Consider the following 25789-nt stretch of genomic DNA (forward strand, 5'->3'; position numbering starts at 1 on the left):
GCAGTGCTGCAATTTTACATAGTGAGCATTGGCCTGCTTAATGTCAGGGAGTAGCCATAAAAAAACATGTTTTTTAACTTTTCCCTTTCCTGTATTTTTAAGAAAAGGGTCAAAGCTTTTACAACACAAGGCATTAAAGCTTTCATTTTTAGTATTACCTCTCCTTTTTAGGTGTAGGAAGTTATGTAAGGAAAAATGGTAGTAATGGTCCTTTTTTGGAAAAATCATTAAAAGTTCATTGACATATGCTAAACCTGTTGTTGCTTGTGTCAAAGTCTGTTCCTGCTCTTTCAAAGCGAAAACAAGACAGACAAAAAGAGGAGGAGAAAATTATAGCAAAGTAGAAAATCGCTCTGTCCCTTGTGCAAGCTGAATCTTGTATCTTCATTTCTGGCAAAAGACAAGCACAGCATACACTCTAAGTCCCACCAAACTTACACTAATATCAGGCCATTTAAGTCATTGCTCTCAACTGTTTTTCTGGCTGTGATTTGAAGGCAGTGATGTCATACTTATTAAACAGAACACAAAAGAATAATGAAAAGAAAAAGAAGAAAATCAGGATTGAAAATGATATGTGGGCAGGGAATGGGGATAGCATCAACCACGCACATTTTTGCCTGCTGGAGACTGTTCATGATTTAGTAAGGACAAGGAGATGGTGATATCTTTGAGGCACCTCTGTATTTTCTTCTACCTGAGACAGATCTTCATATTGGGACTTCAAGGGCCTAACAATATCTAAATGGATCCTAAATGCAGCCATAAGAACTGATCGGCAACTTTCTCATTTTCTGTTGATGTGTCCTGCTGTCGATATCAAGTTTTTAATTCCCTCTGGCTTTTTCAACAAAATGAATGGTGGCAGAAGCAGCTATCCCGTTAGTTTTTGTTCACCAAGTATGCCAACACTTTTGGCATGGCAGTACATAACCAGTTTTCTCATGTTTGTTATGAGTAGCATCTGCGAACTTCTTATTTAGATGACTGCATTCTTTCAATCTCTAACTTTTGTTTACTTTTCGTGAGACAGTGTTATGAAACAGGCTTGAACTTCTCTGATCTTAAACAATTCACAGTTGACAATTTATATTTTTGCATGACACATCTTATGAGATTGTCTCTTCTTTCCCTTATTCGTTAAACAAGTTATTGTTATGCAGCAATGGCTTCATTAAGGCCAACATTTTTGTGAGTTTTTCAATCCAAGTATTGACAGTGGGAAGCCATGATATACATTTTTTGTTTTACTTTATTTCCATTTATTCATTCCATTATTATTATTATATACTTACATTATTATGCCACTTACAAAAACAGTCACTCCTTGTCCTGGAATGTATTAGCTGGGAGATTAGATCCACCATCTTTTTCTTTCTATGCCTATGAATGATTTCTAGTGCCCAGAGAAATGGGTTACACTTTTGCCTCTCATTATCGGTACTGCTTAGAATTATTCCCCACACACCTGCATCTGTAGCACTTCATAGCACCAGTATGTGGGCTCTGTAGGTCACTGGTATAAATATAGGTTATTTCTCAACATGCCTTTGTCTGCAAAAGTGAGTGTATTCTCCCCATAAGCATATGCCTGAGAAAGTGCAGAGCGAACATCACACAAAGCCACACTCCAAGGCTGTTGCTGCTTGCAGTGCTTTGCCAGTAGTGTAAGAGAAACCTATGGATATCACAGTGACTTGCAAATATGATGCAACTTCTCTATTTTATGGGAGGTAACTTCCCATTCAACAGCTGCAAGTTCTCCTGCATTCAATAGAATAAATAGGGCCAATATCCGTTTCTTCCAGGACAGTGCATTTCACAGTGATTTCACTATGCTGATTCATTTGGCTGGGAAGAACCAAAATGTATCAACAGATAACTCAGTCTGATTGGGAATTATTAGTATTTAAAAACAACTTTTAAAATTGAAGAACTACAAATAGACTTTTAAAGCATTATTTGTTTAGTTGTTTAGTTTAGTTTAGTTAAGTAACTGGACCTTGTCTGTTTTCCTGAAGAAGCATTAGTATACACTGTATCAATATAATAAATTTGGCATCTGCAAAATCTTATTGTAAAATAGTAATTTAATAATTACAAGGGGAAAAAAAGAAGCTGAATATGAGAAAAATTGTCCCACCACATTTGAGAAAAATGAAAACAAAGTATATTGATAATTTTTAAATGCAAAATGTTTTAAAATAGCATTGTCTTCTAAATACAATTTGGTTTTCAGAAATCTCACTACCTGAGTTTCCAGGGAATGGTTTTCCAGATGTACCAGAAATGGAAATAATTAAAAGGAAGATTGACCGTTTCATGCATGACTGGCAAACAGTGGAGTCGGGAATCAGTGATTCGCCTCTAGTTCAGGTTGTTGTTTTAGAGATTGCTGAGCAAAGTCCAGAAAGTCTGCTTAATCAAATTGTCCTGGTCATGGAAAGTAAGTAGTGCTGTTTATGATTTGCATTTAACCTACTCAGAGGGATTTTGGAGAGCTTGTCTTATGAATATATTGGGGGGGGGGTTATACTGAGTTCTAAATCACTCAAATGAAGTGGGAACAGAACACACAGTGTTCTGTGAGTGAGCTGAAAAGGACTCTAGCAGCCTAGTTAAATATTATATAAAAACATAGTGAGTTAAGTGTATATATATTTAAAAAATATTAACTATAAAAATGTGTTTGTGAGAGCTCCCTAAACTTTTTGGCAGTACATTTGCCCACTTACTTATTCCATCTATTCATGTCAGGATACTAGTATGAGAAATGCACAAATAATAAAAGTTCACTCATGTACGATATTCATTGAAGTCAGTGAGACTTTCAGGGTGTGTAAGGATCCACCCACCTGCACAGACTGTGTTTAAGAGTGGATTTTTAGAGTATTAATATTTTTCAGCAAATATTTGCCTGTGTGCTCACATCTCTAACACTTCTGAGTATTGGATAAATAATATTAATAATACATTTTGCTATAATTATGCTGATGCAAGTATTTTATTAACCAAAAATAATATTATGCTGGCTTTATAATCAAATAAAATTTGACTGATAATTTGTTTAAAAGATTTTCTCCAATGAATAACATGAAAAAAACTGTTGCAAGCAGTAATGCCACTATCTTTATGTGTCTGTATGATCCTTTTATACTAGGAGTACCTATTGAAAATATCAATTTATTCTAGTCAAAAAACAAACCAGTAGATATTCAGTTTGGGGGAAAATCACTATATTAAGGTATATTTTTTCCATACAACCTGGAGAACATTTTGTTCTATGAGTAGGGGAAACGCAGTGTACACTTGGCATGATTTGCTTCCACATATGTGCTTACTTTTATGGGCAAAGAGAATGTATTTTTACATAGCCAAATGAAAAACATTGAAACAGAGAAAAATTAACCTTTTCAGAACTTTTTAAATATCATGGTTGGGTATTATCTGCTGAAGACTTAGATGAGGAAGCAGAAGACCTGGCTGCTGAAGGGGAAGCTGAAGAAGAAAATGAAATTGAGGAAGAAGAAGAAAATGTAGATGAAGTAAGCATATTGGCTTTGTTCATTTATCATTTTAATTTGACTCATTTATTTTCAGTTTGAACATAACCTCAGAGAAAGCAGATTTTGCAGATGATTTTGCATGATCCAGCATATGTTTCAAGAACTATTATACATCATATTTCTATGTTCTGGCTGATAATAGTTTTATTTCGGCAGGAAGTTTAAATACCCATGCTGGTAGAGACGATGAATGTAGTTAGTTTGGTGAGTCTGGTTAGTTTGATAACAAGGGGGGAGAGGGGATTATAAACAAGAAGACATATAATTAGATCTAACTTAACTTCTCCCAAAATTAGTATTATTAGGAGAGTAGGCCCATTGCCACATTTCACGTTTCAGGTTACTGCTAGACCACATGCCCTGATATACTTCTTTGTGAATTTTCCTTCCATTTGCACCTCAGAGGTAATGGTTCACTATGAATTTTATTAAAAAAGACATACAATACTTCTTATAAATTGCTATAAATATTTCATAATTCTGCATCTAAAAAAATTCGCCCATTCTATGAATAAAACATTTTTAGAATCTGAAAGGAGTTGCTGTGGTTCCAAACAGACAAAGAAAAAGAATTATATTCATCCTTCAGTGAATATAGATATTAACATTTATCCCTTTCACAATTTTCATATCATAATAGTGGTCAGTAAAGGAATAAAGAATGTCACTAGGAAAACAGTAAGCTACATGACTGAAACTTTTTAATTGGAGAGTTAAACATCAGGGAATTTACAGTTTTATATTTCAATCTATTTTCATTTTTATTCATTATAATAGATTGGACAAACCTCTTAAGATAATAGGAAATAATTTGTAGCAATGACAGATGAAGACAAATTGTTAGCCAATTATTTTTGGCAAACAGCATTAGATATAACAAATATTATCTGAAGATCTATTGAAACCACAGTAGTTGCATGATACCCTGTGCCTTCAACCTTTGGAATCCTAAAAACAAGTTCAGACTACTAGGAAATTGTATGCCATTTGAGAACTGTGTTCTTTGTCAGTAAGAAGAGAGACAAATTATTCCCTACATTAAAATGTGGTAAACTACACTTTTTCTTCTAGTGAATCATACAACACAGAATAAATTCAATAAATCATAAGAGAGGCAAAGGTGAACCTTGCTTTTCTTCAACCAACAATGGTTCTGTGAGCCATCATGTAAACATCAGAAGATGCAGAGTAGAAGTCTTAATGTGCAATCCTCTGTTTCATCTCAACTACTGATAATTTCCAAAAATCCATTTAAATGAAAATGAAGGTCTAGCTTCACCATTCTTTTATTTTCATCCTTCACTGCAAGATGCCCATCCCAAAATTTATGAGAGTGGAATATACATACACTGTACTGGAATAGTATCAAATAGATATTTAAAAAATAATTTTATTAGATATACGATCTGATTTCATAATACCAGCTCTCATTGCCTTTTCTGAAGAGGTCTACTTTTTTCTCCACATTTAGAAGTAAAAGAAAGGGAATTTTAAGAACACAGTAGGAAAGGTTTTTATTATAGATACTTCAAGCTTAGGTCTTGAACAGCTAACCATGATATTATCACTTTACATTTAAAATGGTCATTCTTTCCTCAGTAATTGCCTCACTAGATTGGGCAGATTGTTTTATGACTCCGAATCTAAAAAGTACATATTTTTATAGACTCATATTCAGCTTACAAAAGATTTTGAGATTAGTTGTTAACCTGAACTGTTATAAGTTACTGTCTTCCAGCCTCCCACCAGTAACAAGAATGTTTATAAAGGCACTAGTACTTGTCCCCCATGTGTAGTGGCATAGCATAGTGTGTTTATTTAGAATCATGGAGTCACAGAATAATTTAGGTTTGAAGGGACCTCCCAAACGCATCTAGTTCAACCCCCTCCCTAAGACTAACCTCAAAGTTAGATCCAGCTTCAAAGTTAGATCAGATTACTCAGAGCCATGTCTGGATAATTTTGAATATTTCCAAGGGTGGAGATTCCACATGCTTACTGGGCAACCTGTTCCAGTGTTTGATCACCCCCATTATGAAAAAAACTTTTCTTACCATCTAACTGGAATTTCCCTCTTTGCAGCTTGTCTGTTGCCCCTCATCCTTTTTCTGTGCTCCTCTGAGAAGAGTCTGGCTCTGTCTTTTCTATAGCCCCCATTAGTTAGTTGAAGATAGTAATTAGATCCCCTGTAGCCTTCTCTTCTTAGGACTGAATAAATCCAGTTCTCTCAGCCTTTTGTCATGGATCTTGTACTTAATCAAAAGAAAATCTTATTAGAAAGTTCAGATGTAAATAGATTTATTTGTATTTTCTACTTTTTGACCATATTCTAAACAGTAACACCAGTTTGCACTATAAAAGTTATTCATATCAGGCAGGACTTTGAGAAAGCAAAACAGTTATTTTTCAAAACATTGCAAACCATATGTGTAACTGTAAATCAGCTTCAGATGAATTCTTAGGTATCAGATTTTATCTTTGACTGTTGGGTCATACTGCACTGAAAACTTCACCTTCAACACCTGGATGCATGGACAAACTTAATAAAGAAAAGTATGTCTCTATTTCTTGGAAAGAATGAAAAAGCAATAATAGACTCATCATTACGGAGATGGAAAGTCCATATGGATGATCCTGATACAAAAGTCACTTGGTCTTTATTGGGTAATTGCTTTATATCCTTATTTGTAGATCTCTAAGTACTATGTACATTCTATGGACAATCTGGCTATTTATTTGAACTTAACAGTGTTGGACAACACTGTGAAAGTATGCTACTTAAATAGTTAGGAAGAATTACATCTTGCAAGGAAGAAATGAAGTTCTTTAATTTAATGACTTAGAAACGTAGTTTGTATTCTAATGCAGAAATCATCCATTTTTAGACCTATGTGTAACAGAAAGAAATAATGTGAGAAATAATCAGAGACACTTAAAATATAAATAGTTTTGAGGATGCCTTTCTGATTCAAGCTCAATCGACATATTCGATATTATGTTTTTCTACTTAATTCAAACAGTTCTTGAAAATTTTCAAAAACTTTTCAGGAAGAAGAAAAACGTAACGAGAAGAAAAGGCACATGGGAGACACAAAACACTTTTGTCCAGTCAGTCTGAAAGAGAACTTTGTCCTTTACCCAGGACTCTCTGAACATGCAGCTAAATATCAAGAAAAGACTTACTATTTTTCAACTTCTGAGAACAGAGATAAGTTTTTGGAGAACCCTGAGGACTATGTGGCTCACAAGGAACCAATAAAAGTGAGAATCTTTAAAGCTGAAGTAAACTGATAATAACAGATTAAAGTCACTATTTTCCATTGCTCATTGTAGTAGTTTATTATTTCTGATTTTTTTCTATGTAAAGATACATATACCAGGCAAGCTCCTGAAACAAATAAAGCATGTTTCTTCCCTAGTGACTTTACAGTGTATATTTAAATTAACACTGAATGAAGCATGCAGGTAAAGCAGAAAAGAAGAAAGATGTTAAAGGTTTACAATAATCATGAGAAGTGATTAAAAAATGACAAATATTGTTATTTTTACTATTGTTAACACTTTTTTTTGTAAATGAAGGAAAGATAAGAGATGTGCAGATTTACCAGGATTGTATAATAGGCTTTCATTTTTACCTACTGGCAACACCTGTTGTAGTGTATTTGTTCAATATTTCCAGAGAGTGGTAGTCTGTTTGGGACCGTAGTAGAGGACCTGGAAGATTTAAAATGCAAAATGACTGTTCTTGAGGTGATTTTTATAATGATATTCTTGAAGTGAAAAACAGTAGAAAATGCACCGTAGAGTCCAAATTGTCATAAAATATTTCATTTTTTTTCCTACAGGCTCCTCCCTTAAGGGTGTGCTTACTGGGGACTCATGGAGCAGGTAAAACTACTTGTGCACGATGGGTAGCAGACAAAATAGGCATTTTCCATATTCAGTTTGAAGAATATCTACAGGAAATAATGATACGCAAAACTAAAAAGAAAGTTGGGCCTGATTTTGACGAAGAACCTGAAGAAGATGATGACAGCAAAATAGCAACTCTTTCACGGGAACTGGAAGACATCTCCCCAGCCATGACTGAAACTAAAATTGAACCTGAACGTGAACGTGAAATTGTAAAGAAAAGCCAACAGGTAATAATTGACCTTTTTTGTGTCCATACACAAAACAACCCTTTTTTAGGCCAGAATAGCAATTTCCAATAAAATTCTAGCTTGATAAAAATTGCTTATGTTAAATTATTAACTTGAAAATTTGGGAATAACCGTTATTTCCAGTAAAATAATGTACTTACTGACAATGTTTTCTTGTGAGTGCCATAAGCATTCTCCAAAACATTTCCTAGAATTATGTATATATTTTTTTCAAACTAATACAGATAGTTGCTAAAAGGGTCAAAGGAAGAGGATATTAGAAAAAAACAAAGTTCAGAGTAATAATGAGAAGGTATGGTTTTCTTCAAGTATTTATAATACATGGGTTCAATCTGGTGCATGTATACCAATTACACAGGAGTTTAGAAATGTTCACCAGCAGTGCTCTCTGCACTCTCCGGGGGCAAAAAGCATAGATGGAATCTACTAGCCCTTCGGTCTGATCATACCTTGTCAAAGAATCAGAAATATTTCAGTGTTCATAACAGGGTAAGCTAGTAATTCTTTTATATAGTAGGTTTTGTATTTAGAATGTAGTATTGTCTTTACTTTGCTGCAGTTTCAAAACAAAAAGGTAGCGTAAAATATGCCTTGTAGTACAAAAGTTTTGTCTCTCATGACTGGATGTTCATGATTCTGGTAAAATAATTCATGAATGATAGTTTTCAGAAAATTAGTTATTTTTCATAATCAGTTTGAATACTGATAGAAAATTTTTATAAATTTACATTCTAAAATGCATCTCTTTCAGAGTATAATTTCCCTGAACAATAAACATTTACATGAAGTAATGTTTATTAGGCCCTCAATCTATACTATTTTTTCATTCTTTTCTTAGTTTGGTTTGTGTCAGGTAGCCATTCTATGAGAAATACACCCTAAACCATAGGATAATGATCTCGCAGTCTTACATTTCCTGAAAAAAAGAATTTTTCACAACAACTTACCAGCTCAGCTAAGAAAAAGTTAATCTGAACCCAAGTTATTCTTAAAAAATTCAGTTGGAAGTCATGCCTTTCAGAAATGGGCTTCCCACAAGTATCCTTGATTTGTACTAATAGCTTCAGCGTCGTGTGCTGGTTTTGGTGTTTGAATGCTCTGCATTTGACTAGTCATTGCTAATACTATCACTATGTAGAACTGTATCTTTCTGAATTCTGGTCTTGTATCCATACTCAGTAGCCCTACATATCTTTGGTATCTTTCTTTGGATTGCATCAAAAGATAAAATTTGCTTTTTAAAAGTACAAAACATTCTAAGGTAGAAGAGATAGTCTTTCAGTATGGGAACATGTATATCTAAGTGGCAAACATCTTGTGGGCAATTAGGAGAAACTGTGATCATTTCAGTTTCTAGTCCTTTGAATTAAGCATGAGAATAATTAAATCCTTCACAATTGTGCTTGTATTAAATTTCTTTAAAGCTCATACAGCAGTAACTTTGGGTTCTTCATGCACTAGCTTAAAATACTTCAATTTTTCCCTATCAAGCAATTTTAGGTTTCTGAAAGATTTGTCTGAGATTTTTTGACTAATAAAGAAGTTAATTCTATCAGGATACTTTGATTTCTAATGGAGCCCCCAGTTGATCTCGTCAACTTGCTCATTTTTCCCAGTTTTCAGTGAAAACTGTACTTTTTCACAACTACTTAAGTACATCCAGTCAGTAAAAATACTTCATTAATGTTCATGTGTTGCATTTCATGTGAGCAGCATCATGCTAAGAGTTCAACTCAAGTTTATTGTAAATGCGATATCTGACTTTCTTGTCAAACAATAGCTGCATCTGCATTAACATTTTAGTTTCTATCCAGAGCATGCTTTAGAAACAAGTCTCCCAGTTGTCTCAGTTTCCACTCTTTGGTTCACATTATGGAGCAGTTTCAGAGTGCATGAACTGAATTCATTTTGAATGAACTAAACACAAGTACTTCAGAAACATGCCTAATGTGTTTCATCTGCTAATGGGTGTTCAATCTGCAGGAGCAGATTAAGCTAGGCCAAAATGCTCTCTCAATGCATATAGTGCAGACGCTGGGTCCACAGCACCAACTGCTTTGCTTTATGACGTTGCTGCTATTGTCCAGTGCTATTTGATGATGTAAACATAACCGATATATTAATTTTTTTTCTGAAAGTTTGCTCACTTGTTTAAGAAGCAAAGCTACACAATTAGGAAGTTTAAAAATGCATTCTTGCAATATATAAACAGACATTCAAAAGCCCACTAAACTGTTAATTTTCTCATGCGATCAGAGAGAAAAGGAAATCAGAGATTTACAAAATGAACTGCAGATTATATCAGAAGAACATATACTATTAATAAATCGAATCATTAGTGTATACTAGAATTTATTTGATGAGAGCATCAGCTAACTCCGTGGAAAATTTGAGCAAACAGTGATAATGAAAATATGTAGAACAGTTCCACAGAGCTCAGTTTTTTTTCCCCAGTGACAACTTCAAACACAATTACCCAAGTTGAACAGAAAGTTCTGAAATCCTTATTTAAACAGCTGGTTTCCATCTGCTGGAGATAACAGACCTTTTTTTTTAAAATACCATACACTGTGAACAACATGTCCACATATTCGAGGAAGAAAAAGAGTTACTGACTTGACAGAAAATGATTTTTTACTAAGATGATATCTATAGATGAATTTAAGGACCTGCCTTCCTTCCTCACAGTCCTTCATGTGAATTCAGCACAGAGAAGGAACTGAGGACAGTGCTCAGACTATTCTATTCATGCCCTCAAGAGCAGGACCATAAGGACATGCAATATTCTTGTGTTCCCTAACAAGCAGTGTTTGTCGGTGAAAACCTTGCCAGCTGAAAACCTCCCATGCCTCAAGAGTGGTAACTTGTTGAAGAAACAGTTAGTGCAAGGTAGTAGCATTATTAAACACAAAACTCTAGAAAAACCACATCAAGACAACAAAGCCCAACACTCAAAAGATAGACAATAGTAGAAATAAAGGTACCTGAGTACTCTGATTTGCTTGCTCCTCTTTCACATTTCACACTCCTATTCCTGTGCATTAGTATCCTACTCATTGGTCACTGGATATCCACTTCATTTAGTTAGCAATGTATATTTGCTTTGAGGATGAGTTAGCAAGTTATGTGGCTAATTAGAGATGGATCTGTAAAGTGAAAAAGTTAATGCTAAAGACCAAATGTCCTCACTATACACATTTCAGGGGGAAGGGATAAGAGCTTCTTTGGACTAGCTCTAACCTGGTCCCATGGACTGAATAACCATTACTGACTGCAACATGTTAATGATAGGAAGTCCTCCTGGAGCACGTTGTCCAGTTTAGTTTTGTCCGGAAGGAATATAGCTCACACAGTCCAAGACCTCTTTGTGCTGTGAAGCAAAGCATGGGGAAGATGAGGAGATTTGCTTCAAAAGTACCCTCCTGTTCCAAACTAAAATGCTCATAAAGAAACACCCTTCATGAGCAACATTCTCAGACACAGATGGCTGCTTGTAGGATCTTTTCTTTGTATGTTGTTTTCTTTTCTTTATATGTTGTTGAAGCTGAACCTGTGAAGAAGTTGGAAGGTGTGCAGAAAATAAGGCAAGATATTGAGAAGTTCTTCTGCCTTGCATAGTGAAAACAGTTCAATGCTGTTCTGGAGAAACAGATTTATCACTGCTTCTGCTACAAATTACGGTTAAATTATTGAAATTAGATTACTTGGCAGTGGCCTAAAATTTATTTTGTATCTATCTTGAGACCATTTACAGAAATGCGCAATATTCACAATCACAGTTAAACTTAATTGCTACACCTAACAAATGCACCTTCAGGACCATCTTTTAGAGCAAGCACCTATTTGCATTATCTGCAGGCAGCCTTCAGTTTGTTTGAGGCAGCTGTTTGGACAATTATAGAAATTAAAGGTGAGCAAGCAGCAGAGCATACTGTACCCATGCACACTTTGGAGACTGCTCTTGAAGAGTAATGTAAGCATAGCCAATGAAGCTGTGCTTTGTAAAGTTAAATTATTATGTGATGCTGTGTTACAAATTTGTAGTCTTTATAGTCTTATTTTAATATAGTTTTTATGTGCAATTACAGAAACTCTAATATATTTTCTGGGCTTTTGAGGCCCACTTTTACATCTATGGCTTGCAAAAGCTGAGCTAATACCAGTTAAGGGGAGATGCTATCCTTGATTGTGGAGAGGGTGACTCCTGGCATTGCCGGCCCCCAATTTGTCCCTTTCAGCTTGATGTAAAGTTGTCTCAACTCTAGGGAATTACCCAACCCTGAGGAGGGGAAAATATCACAAAAGTAGGCCAACCAGGTATTTTAGGTATAATATAGTACAGTGAAATGTAGCAAATGAGTTTACTTTGTTTCTGCTGGATTAAGCCAAATGAAGACAGTAACCAGTACCCAGACAGCTTCATTTAACCTTATTTAGTCAAAAATCAATAGATATATCATGCAAATCTTTCTTTCTTTCTGTTTTTCTTTTTTGTGGATTTTCTTTTTATCAAGGAAACAGAGTTAACTGATGAGGAAGAAGCAATAAAAGCAAATCTAGTGGATAATGAGGCATTGCCTCCAGAAGTACTTGATAATATTGTTCTTGACTGGTGGAGGAAAGAGCCATTCCGGTAACTGTAATTAGATTCTCTCTTTCTTTAAAGAAATGTTTCATCCCTTGTGTCCACAGTTATAAATAACTATTGCAGACATTATTTCAGATGCTCTTGTACTTATGAAACATAACCTACCTCTCCTTCTTAGTTTTTGGTATGCTGTTTTGATTGAAATTCTGATAGTAATATAATGTTTTATGTGTTCTACAGAGTGCTGGACAAAAGTACTTAGTGCACTTGAACTGGATTAAATCCTCTGAATAGTTGGTCCTCCCTATCTTCTATTACAATAGTCATGTAGTTCTGGTAGGCTGACAGAATAGATATGTAAATAAATGTTTTATGTTTTCATGTAGCTAATAAACATAGAGAGCTGGAATCCAGCTGTAAGTATGTGGTTTCCACGTATTATAAATGTTATGTGGAAAGCAAAGACAAAATACCTATGGTCTCCAAAATGACACAGCATCAGTTATCTTTTGTGCATTCATCACAATCTCTACTCCAGTTATGTAACTACAATTGACATCCTTTCAGATCAGAAAGTATATCTGTTATGCCATGATAAATATGGAATATTTTTGCATAAATAAATCAGATAAATTACTTTTAGAGGGCATACTTTTCAGGACATACTTTCAGCAGGTAAAATCCCTTTTTCCATGTCCTATCTATTCCTTTCACTTCCATACAGATCATAGGTGCTGGAAGCTTGACCATTAGGTTGCAATCCCTGGCAGTATGAGAAATGCCTTGAAAATAATAAATGAGCTCCTCAAATAAACTTTTGTCCTGTCAGCCCACAGATAGGAAGACAACATTCTCTTAACTGTGTAAAACTAGGAAGATCAGTTTTAGAAGAAAAGAACCAGGACAAAAAGATACCCAACATTACACATAATGTTATGACATTAAATGATTATATAAATTCAGTTCCCTCAAGGTCTGTATAATAAAGGAGAACCTTCATTATGATATATTTCATGATATATATCCTCCCTCCAGCTTTTTCCTGTAGCATCCAGGACCAGCTGTTCCTCCATCCACTCTCACTCCTTGGATTTCCTTTGGTTTTCTACAGTTTTAGAATGTCTCATACTAAAGTCTAAATTAATAAATAGAAGTATTAACTTCTCATTAACACAACATTCAGCTTTTTGGGTCTGCTCATCTAATGTGAGAGTGAAAGAGCTCCAACAAGCCATGGAGCTTTCCTGACATATCATCTGACCTGTTTTTAGTATTTGCAGGAAAGGAGATGTATGTGATGCTGAGTGGCAAGGTTCCCATCCTGTATTGGAGAAGAAATTGTCAGGAATTTCTGAAAAATAAATTGTCAGGCAACAAACTTTCTGTGATGGACTTTACCAAAATAATGTTTGTAGTATCTTCACATGGTTTGAGAGCTATGGCTGAGAAGTATAATTTTTAGGGCCATACAAACAATATTGAAGATACAACTTATTTTGGTTTAAATTTTTTTTAAATAAGTAATCTCAGCACATTAAAACCTCAGAAGAGAGAAATATATTTGTTAGTACAATAATTTAAATACATAGTGCAATATCACTTTTGCATTCTGAAGAGTAATAACACATTAAAATATTTTTTATTTACTATTAAAATATATTTTAATAAGGGAGTTTAAGATTGCTTTTTCAAATTCACTCCATTTTCACTGTGTTGCACTTTAAACCACATTGTGTAATGATAAATATCTTCTTTTTGAATCAGGTCCACAGGATTTATACTGGATGGTTTCCCTCGAACTTTAGATGAAGCCCAATATTTGTCAGAGCGAGGACTCTGCCCTGATGTTGCAGTTTATATTCAAGTAGAAGAAAGTGACATTTTTGACCGTCTTTTTCCTCCACGTCTGAAAAAATGGAGAGAAAGACAATATAAAAAAATGGAAAAGAAAAAGAAACTGAAAGACCTGAAAGCAAAAATAAGGGTAGGTTTTCAGCACTGTCTACTTATTTGTAATTTCAGAAACACAGGTACTAAGACAGATTCTAAAACTTCCAACGCAGGAAGGAGCACACACAGAAACATACATGGGAGCCAGGAGCCACAGCCTCACACAGATTTACCAGGGGAACTGAAGAGACTTTAAGGCTCCTCTCCTCTCTGCCTCTCCCACATTACACTGCCCAGTGTGGGCAGTGCACAAATTTTAGATGCCTAGCACCCCAAGCAAAGCAGCTGTGCTGCCAGACAACAGGCAGTCTGGCAGAATGCCAGACATCTGGAAAGTCCCAGACAATAGACAACTAGATGGAGAGACTGAATATGGCCATAAAACATCAAACACACAGCTTGAGCACAGTATTGCTGTTTCACCCTGGATTCCCTGAGCATGTGCTGTTGAGTTGATCCATATCTCCCATAGGCTTACTTCACAGGCACTGTTTAGCGTATGTGCCTGTGTTTCCAATTATGACACCCTGCACAGAAATGTAAGAGCACTAAGCCACACTCTCAGTGTTGTTGCAGCTGTGCAGTCTCCCAGCTGAACAAAGATATGTTTATTACTGAACAGGCTACCACATAACAGCTGCCTTGAAATAATTTGAAACTTCTATACAGACATTTACAGTTGGCACATGCGAAGTATTCAAGGTTCCTAACTTCCTACAGAAGTGAGATATAGTACTTCACATGCACTATCAGAAAAGGCCTGAACATAAGTTACTACAGAGCAGCTGATGCACAGTAAGTTAGTACAAGGGAGTTTGGGACAAGGCCCATATGATATCAGTAAGTTATATGAACTGCTTGCACCAGAGATTGTCTCTGAAAATGCATATAAACCGTGAGAGTTCAAGTATTTCTTTGATTTCATATTTCCTGAAGCAAGTTGGAAACCTCAGTGGAAAAGGTGCATTCTAGTGAGCAGCTTGTATTGCTGTAAGCTCACCCTGTAAGGAGTTACTCTGATAACTCAGGTGGCAACTACCCGTACTATGAATCCTGAGGTGTAGGCATAAATATGGCTCCTCATGACAAAGGAAAACAACAGGCTGTTGTTTAAAACAGATATACAAAACAGCTATACAAATTGATCAAGGCATAAAGACCACCACTTAGAAGTAAGGAAAAGCCAGAATTAAGATCTCCTGAATAACGGTAATTTGATCTTTTTGTTTATGAGTATTGCAATATAGTTTTTAGTTACACATTGAATATTGTTCCATAGCATCCTTTTGGTCAGTCAGTGAACAAGTCAGAGGGTGCTGAGAGAATGCAACACTGCTGGGGGTGCGATTATCTCATTTGTTACTGAAGTTGGAGGGCACAGAGAGAGTCTGGAAAATGCAGGTGGAGCAGTTGGATGCTGCTGTAGAGTTTCCTTGTCCACTGAAAGAAGCCAGCAATAGGACACGCAGCAATGAGTATGTCTGCACTGCAGTATCGTTCATCAATACCTTAGTTTAATCAGTCACAGGGGTAAAGAAAATCAGCCTGCACAGAGCTTCTTGCCGCTCTGCCTAGAGTGCTCTGGTATCCAGGACTTTTTGTTTAGAGCTAACGTGTTTCTAACATTGCACTATTGCCTGCAGTGTTGACATATTCAGCTTCTCTGATCTCAGTTCAGGTGACTGGCATCACAGTGGGCAAGAAGAGCAACTACAGTTGAATCCTTGTCAACCTCCAGTGGCCTTGAATGGAAAGGAATGCCTCTGCCTATTACTTCTGTATTAGAATTTAGCCGTTGTGTATTTGACATGTATTTACTGAGTATGTATGGAAGAATATAGTTCAAATACTTAAAACTTGGTCAAAATTGAGCAGTTTTATAAAGACTTAGGAAACAGCGCACATTTAATGCTAGGCTCATTGATCCCTTTGTCAAGCAGCAGAAACCAACTATAGGAAACTCTGTAGTTTACTAACAGAGATTATAATAATATTTTCACTGTGTTTAGAATCACAGTGTTTTTTTTCCCTCTAATCTCATTCTCAGAAGTTGCCAAGTTAGTTTTGCTGAAATTTACACACATATTCACCTAGTACACAGAGACATGTCTGCTCTGCAAAATTTCCAGCTGCATAGATAATATTTTTGTAACATTAAAAGCAACTGGAAACAGAGTTATAAAGAGGAAAAGAACATCATTTCTAAGTGAAATTACCAATTCTACCTATTATAAGTACAGAAGAATAAATCAAAAGTTTTAAAACCTTTTATATCATACTGCTGATTGAATTACACATTCATCCTACCGAAGGGTAAAACTCACCTAATAAGTAAAGGTGAGTTCCACTTCAGAATTCTCAGAGGAGAACTTTTATTAGCAAATACTATTATTTTCTTAGATCTTCTTTTTTCACTAACAGGATGTGAAGATTGCTAAAAGAAGGGCAGAACTTTTAGCAGAACAAAAAAAAATGAAGCAGGAGGTAAGAAAACAGGTTAATTAAAAATATTTACTATAGAAGTGTTTGTATTCATATCTTTTAGAAATTTCTAGAGTTTTTAGTCACAGAGTTTTAAGGGCAATTTGGAATAGTAAAAATATAACAGATTGTCAGAAACCTCTACTTTTCAAAATAATTTGATGATATGTTTAAATTGTTTTAGAAACTGATGACTCATCAACACTAAAAGCAATTTTAAAAGAATTCTTCATATGATCCCCAGTTCAGCAAAATACTTATAAATGTGTTTAGCATATCTAATTTATAAGCATAAGAGTAGTCCCAGTCATTGTAGTCAGGCATACCTTTTAAGTACTCTGTCAAATACATTATTAACCTGCATAGGACTGTACCAGGATTTCTGCCCAAACTCAATTACAAAACATATTTATATGTGCATTGATGAACTACCTGACTGCTTATGAAATGTTGTCAAGTATGCTTTCAGCTAACAAGCTTGTTTGTAACAAAGTCCTGCCAAACTACAATACCAAATATGTAAAAAATACTCCTCTCAACAAAAATGCAATGTAGCATTGCAGTTTTTCAAGTGCTGTTGGAATTGGCACAGTGCTTCACTGTATGCATTATGTAATATCTCTGTGTTTTCTTCTGAAATATTATTCTAGAAGTTACTAGATTTTTGTTTTAGATAAGCTACCAAAAAAAGCTTTTGTTGAATTATGATTTTTCTAAAGAAAGACAGAAATACTATATGCTCCTTCAAAGCATCTGTATCATAGACATGAAACAACTGAATATTTTACATTTATATGCTTTAACATATAAGGAATATAATGAAACCAGCGAAAATGAGGATGAAAATGAGGATGTAAATGAGGATGTTGAAGCTATACTTGAAGAAGAGTTTTTAGAAGAAGAAGCAGAAGAAGAAGAAACTGAAGAAGAACAGGAGACTGATGCTCTTGAACGTATACAAAATGAAATTGCAGAAAAGTTTGATTCACAAAGAGATAATTTACAAGGTGTACAGGTACCTTATTTAATTACTCATATCATAGTATGAGGGAAGAAGAGTTTTTGGTTTGTTTTAGTGGTCAGATTTCAAAGTTACAGTGTTTGAGTGATGCTATTGCTGAAGTCATGATGATCTGAATATGTAAGCAAGATGAAGGCTGTACTGAGAAGGTATATATTTTACAAAATATATAATTTATAAGACCAAGTAATATTGTTAGGAAAAAACAAATAAAAATTTGGGTGGACACACTCAGTCTTGAGGGTCTTTATTTCCTTTTTAGTAAGCCAGTTGATGTTGGCAACCAAACTGAAGGATTGTAAATATATGAACAAAATTCCATATGTCATTTTTAAGTCACTACTCTTATTAGATAACCCTAAGTTTTTTGTACAGTTGTTATTAACATAGTCTTATTGCAATCAGTGGACATTTTATGTGTTTAAATAGTGAAAGAAACCAGTATTTGATGTATTTCAAATGTGAATGTGGACTCAACCAGATGTGAGATTTCACATAGAAAATTGAAATAGCCCAGAGTATAAAAATCAGATTAAAAAATAAAACCCATTTAATATAGAGCAAATATTTAAGTACAGCTATACTCCCAGATCTGTGCTTCTGAACTCAGTGACATCTACAGTGAGATAATCTCATCTAACTCCAGATATCTGCAGTGTAAATGACTATGTCTATGTAAGTAGATAGGTGCCATTCACTTACCTTACTCCAGGCATCTTACTTTAGGAGGAAATGAATGTGATTTAGAACCTCTCTTAACTGACCAAAGAGAAAGTTTACAGAAATTGATAGCCAAGGGGTAGATGTAAGATTTGGAAAGTGAATCTGACTTTTACCACCACCATAAGTGTAATTGATTCAAGGTTCACTTTATTTTACTAGTTGATGGATTAAATGTCAGGAAAATCAAGAATAAACTCCTAATTTTCTTTGCACTTCAAGGAAGTATAAGCTGTGTGGAAAAGATTAATGTTTTGTGTCCAGAGATTCACCCTTTCCATTAATTTTGGGGGAAGGTGACTTGAAAGTACATCAACTTTGAAAAGTGAAAATGTTGTATCTTTACTGAACATTTTTATGAACAATACATATAATCATGTATCCAAACATTTTTATGGATTTTTTATTTTTATGGGTTTAGAATGAAGCCTGTGGCTAATATCAGTTTCTGAGTATAACCTGGATTTGAAAGCTGGAATTAGAAAGAATTTAGGAAAAGGCCATTGAAAGACAATAAAAAATCCCTGTAACAGCCTTGACATGGGGAAAATTCTATCCCTTTACATGAGCAATACAATGTTTTAGGTTAAAGCTGATGGAATACTATAGTTCTTGGAACATTTTCCACTCTGACATTTGAGAGTCTATAGTGTGTCACATTAGTAAACTCATGAAAAATTGGACCAGAAAAGGAACAAGCATTTAAGAGGACAATTTTTGTTTCTCTCAAGAAGTACATAATCCTCAGTGACAACAGAGGTGACTAGTGTTTTAAAAACTGTTATTATATTGAGTCCTGCTTATGAGTGGTAGTGGAAAGATCCAAGACTGTGGAGCTACATAGATATTATATGTAACTTGAGGAATTACACACCAATAGTAACATATAACAGAATTTCATATTAGTACTACATGTTACTAGTACCCCCAGTTACAGCTTACTCAGTATTTTTGCCCTTATTTTTTTGATTCCAAGAACATTTATGCTTTTATAAATAACTTTAAATAACTTACTATTTCTGATTCATTATTCAAGACTTGTTTATTTTTATCCGTTTCATTAATTTTGTTAATTGTTGGTCCTCTTTGGCATTGTGGAACTTTGGTCTTTCATGAAAGAATAAATTATGACATTAAAACATTGTAGCACTTGTAAAAGTCTTAGGTACCTAAAAAAAGCACTGTAGAAAATAGGATATTTTTATATTTTAGTTGAATCACCTGAGAAATAATAAGTCAGCATACAGCAGCAATAGTTTTAGGCAGTAGCTAAATAAGCCATTGTAAATTGTGAGGAGTGGGGAAAGAATGATATTTGAATGTTTCTTATAAAAGATACCTCTTAAACTTTAGTTTTGCCATAGTAGATTCCTCAAAGTCAAATACAGTCTTAACTGTAACTTAAATGTAAAAATGCAGAAAGGCCAATTCTCATCTCATATTAAATGAAATTTCACTGATTTACAATGACTGAGAATACACTCAAAAAATCCTTGATAGTGCATAGAAAATATTGCTGTCGCTCATCATTATAATCTGATCATGTTTATGATTCTAATATTTCATTGTGTTTTCATTAACTAGGAAGAACTTGAAAAATTGTTAATACCTCAAATCAAGATCAGTGGAAGACGAAAGCCTCACATCGTATGCTACCAAATATATAGGAAGCTGAATCCTCTAGTGGAAAATCGCGGAAGCATTTTTGAGAAATGTTACCCAATAAGTTTGCCACTTGCACATAAGATGCTAATTTTCTCATATAAATATCCAAGTTCTTTTGGTCAGTGGGATCCAGTCAAGGTAATTTTTTTTTAAATAGCTGAAGAATATTTCCAGAATTAATACTTTTAAGTAATACATTTCACATAAAACAAGAAAATATTATGAAACAGTTTCAAGTAATGCCAGTAAAAGTTAATGAAAACCACATTACTGAAACAAAACTGTATCACTGAATACATACAACATAGAGCAAGCACTGGTAATAACAGGTGTTAGTCTTTCCAGTGTTGCAGCTAAACAGAGGCCAAGTGACATTTAACAAAATTTGCTACAGCATTAGCAACACAATTAAAGGTGGCACTGAGCCACAAAAAAATGCCAAGTTCTTACGGCCCAGTAAACATAGGACAACAACACAGAAGTTCTTAAAGCCTTTCAGAAGCAGTGAAAGAATAAGCTGAAAGGATTTGAGATTTGAATTTGTAAGCTGGACGAACTTAAGGAGAGGCAGAGTAGATGGCCGCCAACCCTGTCACTGGCAAAAAAGTAAATTGACAAATGTTAAATGTATGTAATTCATCAGCAATAATTGTTTGCTATTAATATTTACACATTTTGAAGAGCAATAAATTTAATTCCATAGTATTTTACTAGAGATCTGGAAAGTTCAGGTCAGAAAGTACTCATATCTATTCCAGAAAGTGGGCTCATGTCATTTGTTTCTGTTTGTAACAATAGAAATAAAAGCAGGTTGGACTGTGAATGAACCAGAAATGTATATTAAAAAACAAGCCCAATGAACAGGAAACGGAAAACAAGAAAGGTCCTGAAGGAAGCATTCTTCAGCTTTCATTCTGCTATGCTAAATAATCAAGTCATTTCTAACCCCTTTTATATAATCATCATGTTGGTCTGTGTCTTCACCTGTTCTAGATCATGTTTCTCTTTCTTGAACCTTGGCAATCAGAACTGTACACAGATTGGATCCTATTAGGGCTTTATATAGTCAAAATGCTGCTTAAAATATTTTAGGATCACACTTGCCTTTTCCATGGTTTCATCAAATTGGCATCTAATAATCTAATAATTGATTAGTACAAGTAGATATTTCTTCTATTCTGTCATTTCCAATTACTGAATCCCAGCTTATAAGTGAAATTCTTATTAGTCCCTACATGCTAGACCTTGCACTTTTTCTTAATAAATTTCACTACGTTTTTGTTACTCCAGTTCATAATGTATGGTGTACTCTTACCAAAAAAAAAAAAAAAAAAAATCAATTAGAAGAAAGAAGGAAGTCCTAAAAAGCTACGAGATGAAATCAGGGTGGTGTGCTGACAGTGGGAATTATAAGTGATGGTAATAATGAAAAGGAAATAGATTCATTCTGAGTGTATTTTAGGATATAATAGAAATGATGAAATTAATTAAGGACTAGAGGGTCTTTGTAGAAGGGCAGGTAGAGTATATGCCAATTATTTTTAGATTAAATTTAGGAAAAAATATAAGAAGTTATGGAACAGATTAGATAAACAGATTAGATAAGTGTTTCTTAATGCACGAGGAATAAAAAATTTTCTTTATCCTCAATAGAAATGGTGTTAATTCGCTAAAAATTAAAAAAAATATTGCATCTCTCTGACTGCGGTCTGTTCATGGACAGAAAGTGTTATGGTACCACCTACTGGAAACAGTGAATAATCTTTCTCTCTTTAATGTTTACGTTATCTTTTTGTACAAGAATTACATATGTGTGCAAGCTCCTCAGACTCAAACAGGACATTATGTCTGAGGGGTGGTATTTCAGAACACTTTGATGCCTTGCTTTTCCAGTAGCTGATAATCATCTACCTGCCCATGAAGCCACTTCCGTAGGATGGAAGAAGAAGAGGCTATGTCAAACCTAATTAACTATTTCCTATTTTGTGTATGCTACAGCTAAGTGAAGGAGATATAATCAAATCACCCCAGAGCCATGAAAACCCAGTCTATCCTGTAATCCATCGACAATATATTTATTTCTTTTCAAGTAAAGAAAATAAAGAAACATTTATGAAAAATCCCATCAAATATATCCGTCAGCCAAAACCTAAACCAGCCACACCAATTAAGATTGCAATTGTTGGACCTCCAAAATCTGGGAAGACTACAGGTAGGAGCTATTATTATCTGTAAGACAGAAGATGGCACTTAGAAAATCTGAACTAGTATTATTTATAACTCTTGCATATTTCTGATTATTTTCTAATTGTTTCTCATTTCCTTTAACCAATATGATGCAACATAAAATGAAGAAATATTCCTAGGATCAAGGACCAGAACCAAAAACACTGCATTCTCCAGCCTGTTTCCTAATTTCTAGATTATGAAACAGGATTTTCCCTCTCTCTCCCCACTCCTTCTCTCTGTCTCCTTCCATGACTCTCTCAATCCACAGGTCTCTGCCTTCAACTAGAGGAGAAGATACAGCTTACACCAGAACTTAATGGTTAGGACAGGCTGTTAGAAATGGAAGAGATGGGTTTAAGTCATTTCATATTAAGGAGAATTATAACCATACTTCCTGCTTCCTGGATAAGTGATCTAACAGCTAAGCTATTCTGTGGGCAGTGGTAGCATATTTTCTAACATATATTTGAATAAAATTGATAATGGCTGCTGTGCTTTGTGCTGAATTGAATGCTATTAGTGCTTTAGGCATGCACTGCACAAAGCTAAAGGATCAGGCCCTTTAGCCCCTTAAGCAGATTTAGGTACCCACTTACCAAGATTCTGCATTGGAAATGACCCAGGGTATGAGCTGAACACTTAGTTTCTAAGACTGAGGACTTACTTTAACAGACTACTAGGTTGTGATGTTGCTTATGTGAAAGTTGAGTGTTGAAGTCTAAATGTTCTGCAGTTGCCAAGAAATTTGCAAGTGTGTATGGATTACTGCGCCTGACTGTGGGAGACGCCATACGGCTGGTGTTAAACGACCAGCCAGAAAGTGAGTTGGCACTTATGATAAAATGGCATCTTCATAAAGGACTGACTGTACCTGATGAACTGGCTGTCCAGGCTCTAGATGTGACTCTGATGAATCACACGTGTACTACTGCGGGGTAAGAGTCTTGCTTGGGTTTTGAGGGTTTTTTTCAAGGTATGCCTGTCCTTTCATAGGCAGTGATTCTCATGTTATCACTGGGAAACAAACTGTTTCAGTAGAACACATCAGTGGTTTATTCATTAAGAAAATAATCTGTCTGTCCAAAATGAAGTGTAAAATAGGGTCTCCATGTTACTCTGGAAAAGCAGTCTGAAACATAATTTTCTGCAATTTTCAAGTGAGTGTGTTCCAGTAAATTCAAGTAATATGTTTTATGAAAGTTAGCCTTTTTTCAGCCAGAATCCAGAATTTCATTATCCATTGAGCACTGCCATTTTCTCTCTCTCATAGCTATTCTTGTACCAACTCAAACTGATCTGATTCTCTCCAGTAATGCACACTGGTGGTTCAGTACTCCAGCTTTTTTCTGGTTTTGTTAACAGTTGAAGATATTAAGGAGGAGCAGAAAACTGATTCTTTCCACCTCATTTCTTAGGGGATACAGATTTCTTAGGCTCTACCCCCAACACCTGTCAAACTGGGCTAACTTGAAAAAGCATTTTGTTTCATTATCAATTTAATGAACTTCAACTCCTCTCCTGAAAAAGGAGAATTTTAACAGAAAAAGGTAATTCCAGACCAATCTCTGAAAATTATTTGAGCCTGAGATCAGAATTCTTTCAACTTTTCTTCCATGTTAATTATTGGAATAGTGTTTCAGAATATTTTGCCCCAGTATTGCATAATATGTGAAAAAAGTTTTTTTCAATGTGATTTAAAAAATGGTTCAAGTACTATAAATTATTTTATTTTTCACTTTGAAAACTGCTTCTCCTAATCCATATGGAAATTCCCCATACTTAAAACTAAACTTCTGCATAACTGTTGTGTCAGAACTGAAAACTCCACCATTCTGGTAAGTCAGAGCTGTCCGCTTACGTTCCTATAACTTTTACCCTTTGTGTATTTCCTTTGCTCTTTACCATTTCTTATTCCATCTACTTGCAATTTTTTAATTTTAATTTGTTTGTAAATTCTTTGGGGTGAAGACTGTGTCTAATAAATCAGGGCAGCACTGAACTTGATGGCATGGGAGTAGACTTTTGTGTCTATTGAGAATGTATTGTGAATATTTGTAGCACAAATTAATTATTTGTGAATAATTAATTAAGAACCAACCTTTTAGAAAAGCTGTCTTTCTGTTTCTGTTTGTATGCAGAGTTGTTATTGATGGGTATCCTCTAACAAGAAAACAAGTAAACCTCTTGCAATCAGTTAGGATAATTCCTGTGAAAATCTTTGAATTGGAAATGAATGCAAAGGAAGTGTTCAGAAGAGCACTGCTGGATAAGGAAAGCACGAATAGGTAGTGATGCTCCCTGAGAGCAATACTTTTACCAACACAAGATTGTAATCTCTCTCTCTCTGTAGTGCTCTACCTCATTGCTGTACCCTGAGAGGCTGTTAGATCTAAGTTGGTGGATCTAGGAGGGCTTTCATGCTCTTGGATGCAGGTGCATACCCCATGGGCCTCCCAACTCCACATATGAAATTACATGGGTGCTAGTTTCTCTACAATTTAATGCTTTGACTTCCATAGACTGGAAACCGAGACGTACTGGCCAGAGGAAGCTGCGGCATGCTCTGGCCAGATCCCCAGACTGGAGGACTGAGGAAACAGATGTACAATGGCGTCCACCCACCGCTTAGTTTAACTGCAGTTTTAGTGAAACTGCATATCAGAAATGTTACCAGTTCACTCTGCTGCTAAAGCTTATTATTCATCAACTTAATTATTGTTTGTTATCATAACTTAATAAGTTATCATTTATTCATCATAAGGGAAATTGATACTTTACCTGATAAGCTTTTTTTTCTTTAAGTCTTAACTGTAGTCCTTTTTAAAAGATAGGAGCAATGTATATTTTAATAACGTGTACAGTTCATGAATTACTCAGCTAAACTGTTCAATTTAGATATCTTTCTTCTTTGCTTCTCTAAGGAGATAAATATTTTGTTTAAAAAGCTGTTGGTTGTTTTTGAGGTATAGCAGTAAGTAGTTTATAAAGGGACAGAGAATTAAAAAGAACAGAACATTCACCTTAAAATTAAATTGTATAAGAACCTGGTTCTCATTAAAGGAAATGTTTCTAAGAAGTTCCAGATAGCTTAGAGCATTACTGCATGTCTCTTTCATTTTATGAAATAAGCAGTACAATGCTTAATTGCTTACTGAAAGCCTAAAGACTATTTGCATTGCAAAAAAATAAATTAATGCTGTCTTTTTAAAAGTATTTACTTAAATCATTTAAATACCAAACTAATTACATTAGTAATAGGCTTAGTATAGGCTTAAATACAAATAAATTAAAATGGGCAATATTAGCAATTTCTAAAAGGTACAACTTATAGAGAAATGAATCCTATTAAAACAGAAGTTTCTCTTTCTTTGGCACCATTTAAATCAAGAACCAGGACAGTCAGTGC

General features: G+C 34.8%; 1 protein-coding gene across 1 annotated transcript in view; it reads left to right on the forward strand.

The window, feature by feature from the left end:
* Window positions 1–25789, forward strand: part of AK9 (adenylate kinase 9) — a 76451-nt gene that overhangs the window by 40383 nt on the left and 10279 nt on the right. Inside the window, 13 exon segments of the mRNA XM_067294796.1 lie at window positions 2240–2446; window positions 3418–3545; window positions 6615–6827; window positions 7412–7708; window positions 12244–12362; window positions 14082–14301; window positions 16689–16751; window positions 17226–17240; window positions 17560–17763; window positions 20074–20292; window positions 22153–22366; window positions 23117–23318; window positions 24522–24668. Coding sequence (XP_067150897.1) covers window positions 2240–2446; window positions 3418–3545; window positions 6615–6827; window positions 7412–7708; window positions 12244–12362; window positions 14082–14301; window positions 16689–16751; window positions 17226–17240; window positions 17560–17763; window positions 20074–20292; window positions 22153–22366; window positions 23117–23318; window positions 24522–24668 — 2248 coding nt within the window.

The sequence above is a fragment of the Apteryx mantelli genome, chromosome 3 (genome assembly GCF_036417845.1).
Source record: "Apteryx mantelli isolate bAptMan1 chromosome 3, bAptMan1.hap1, whole genome shotgun sequence".
Taxonomy (NCBI): domain Eukaryota; kingdom Metazoa; phylum Chordata; class Aves; order Apterygiformes; family Apterygidae; genus Apteryx; species Apteryx mantelli.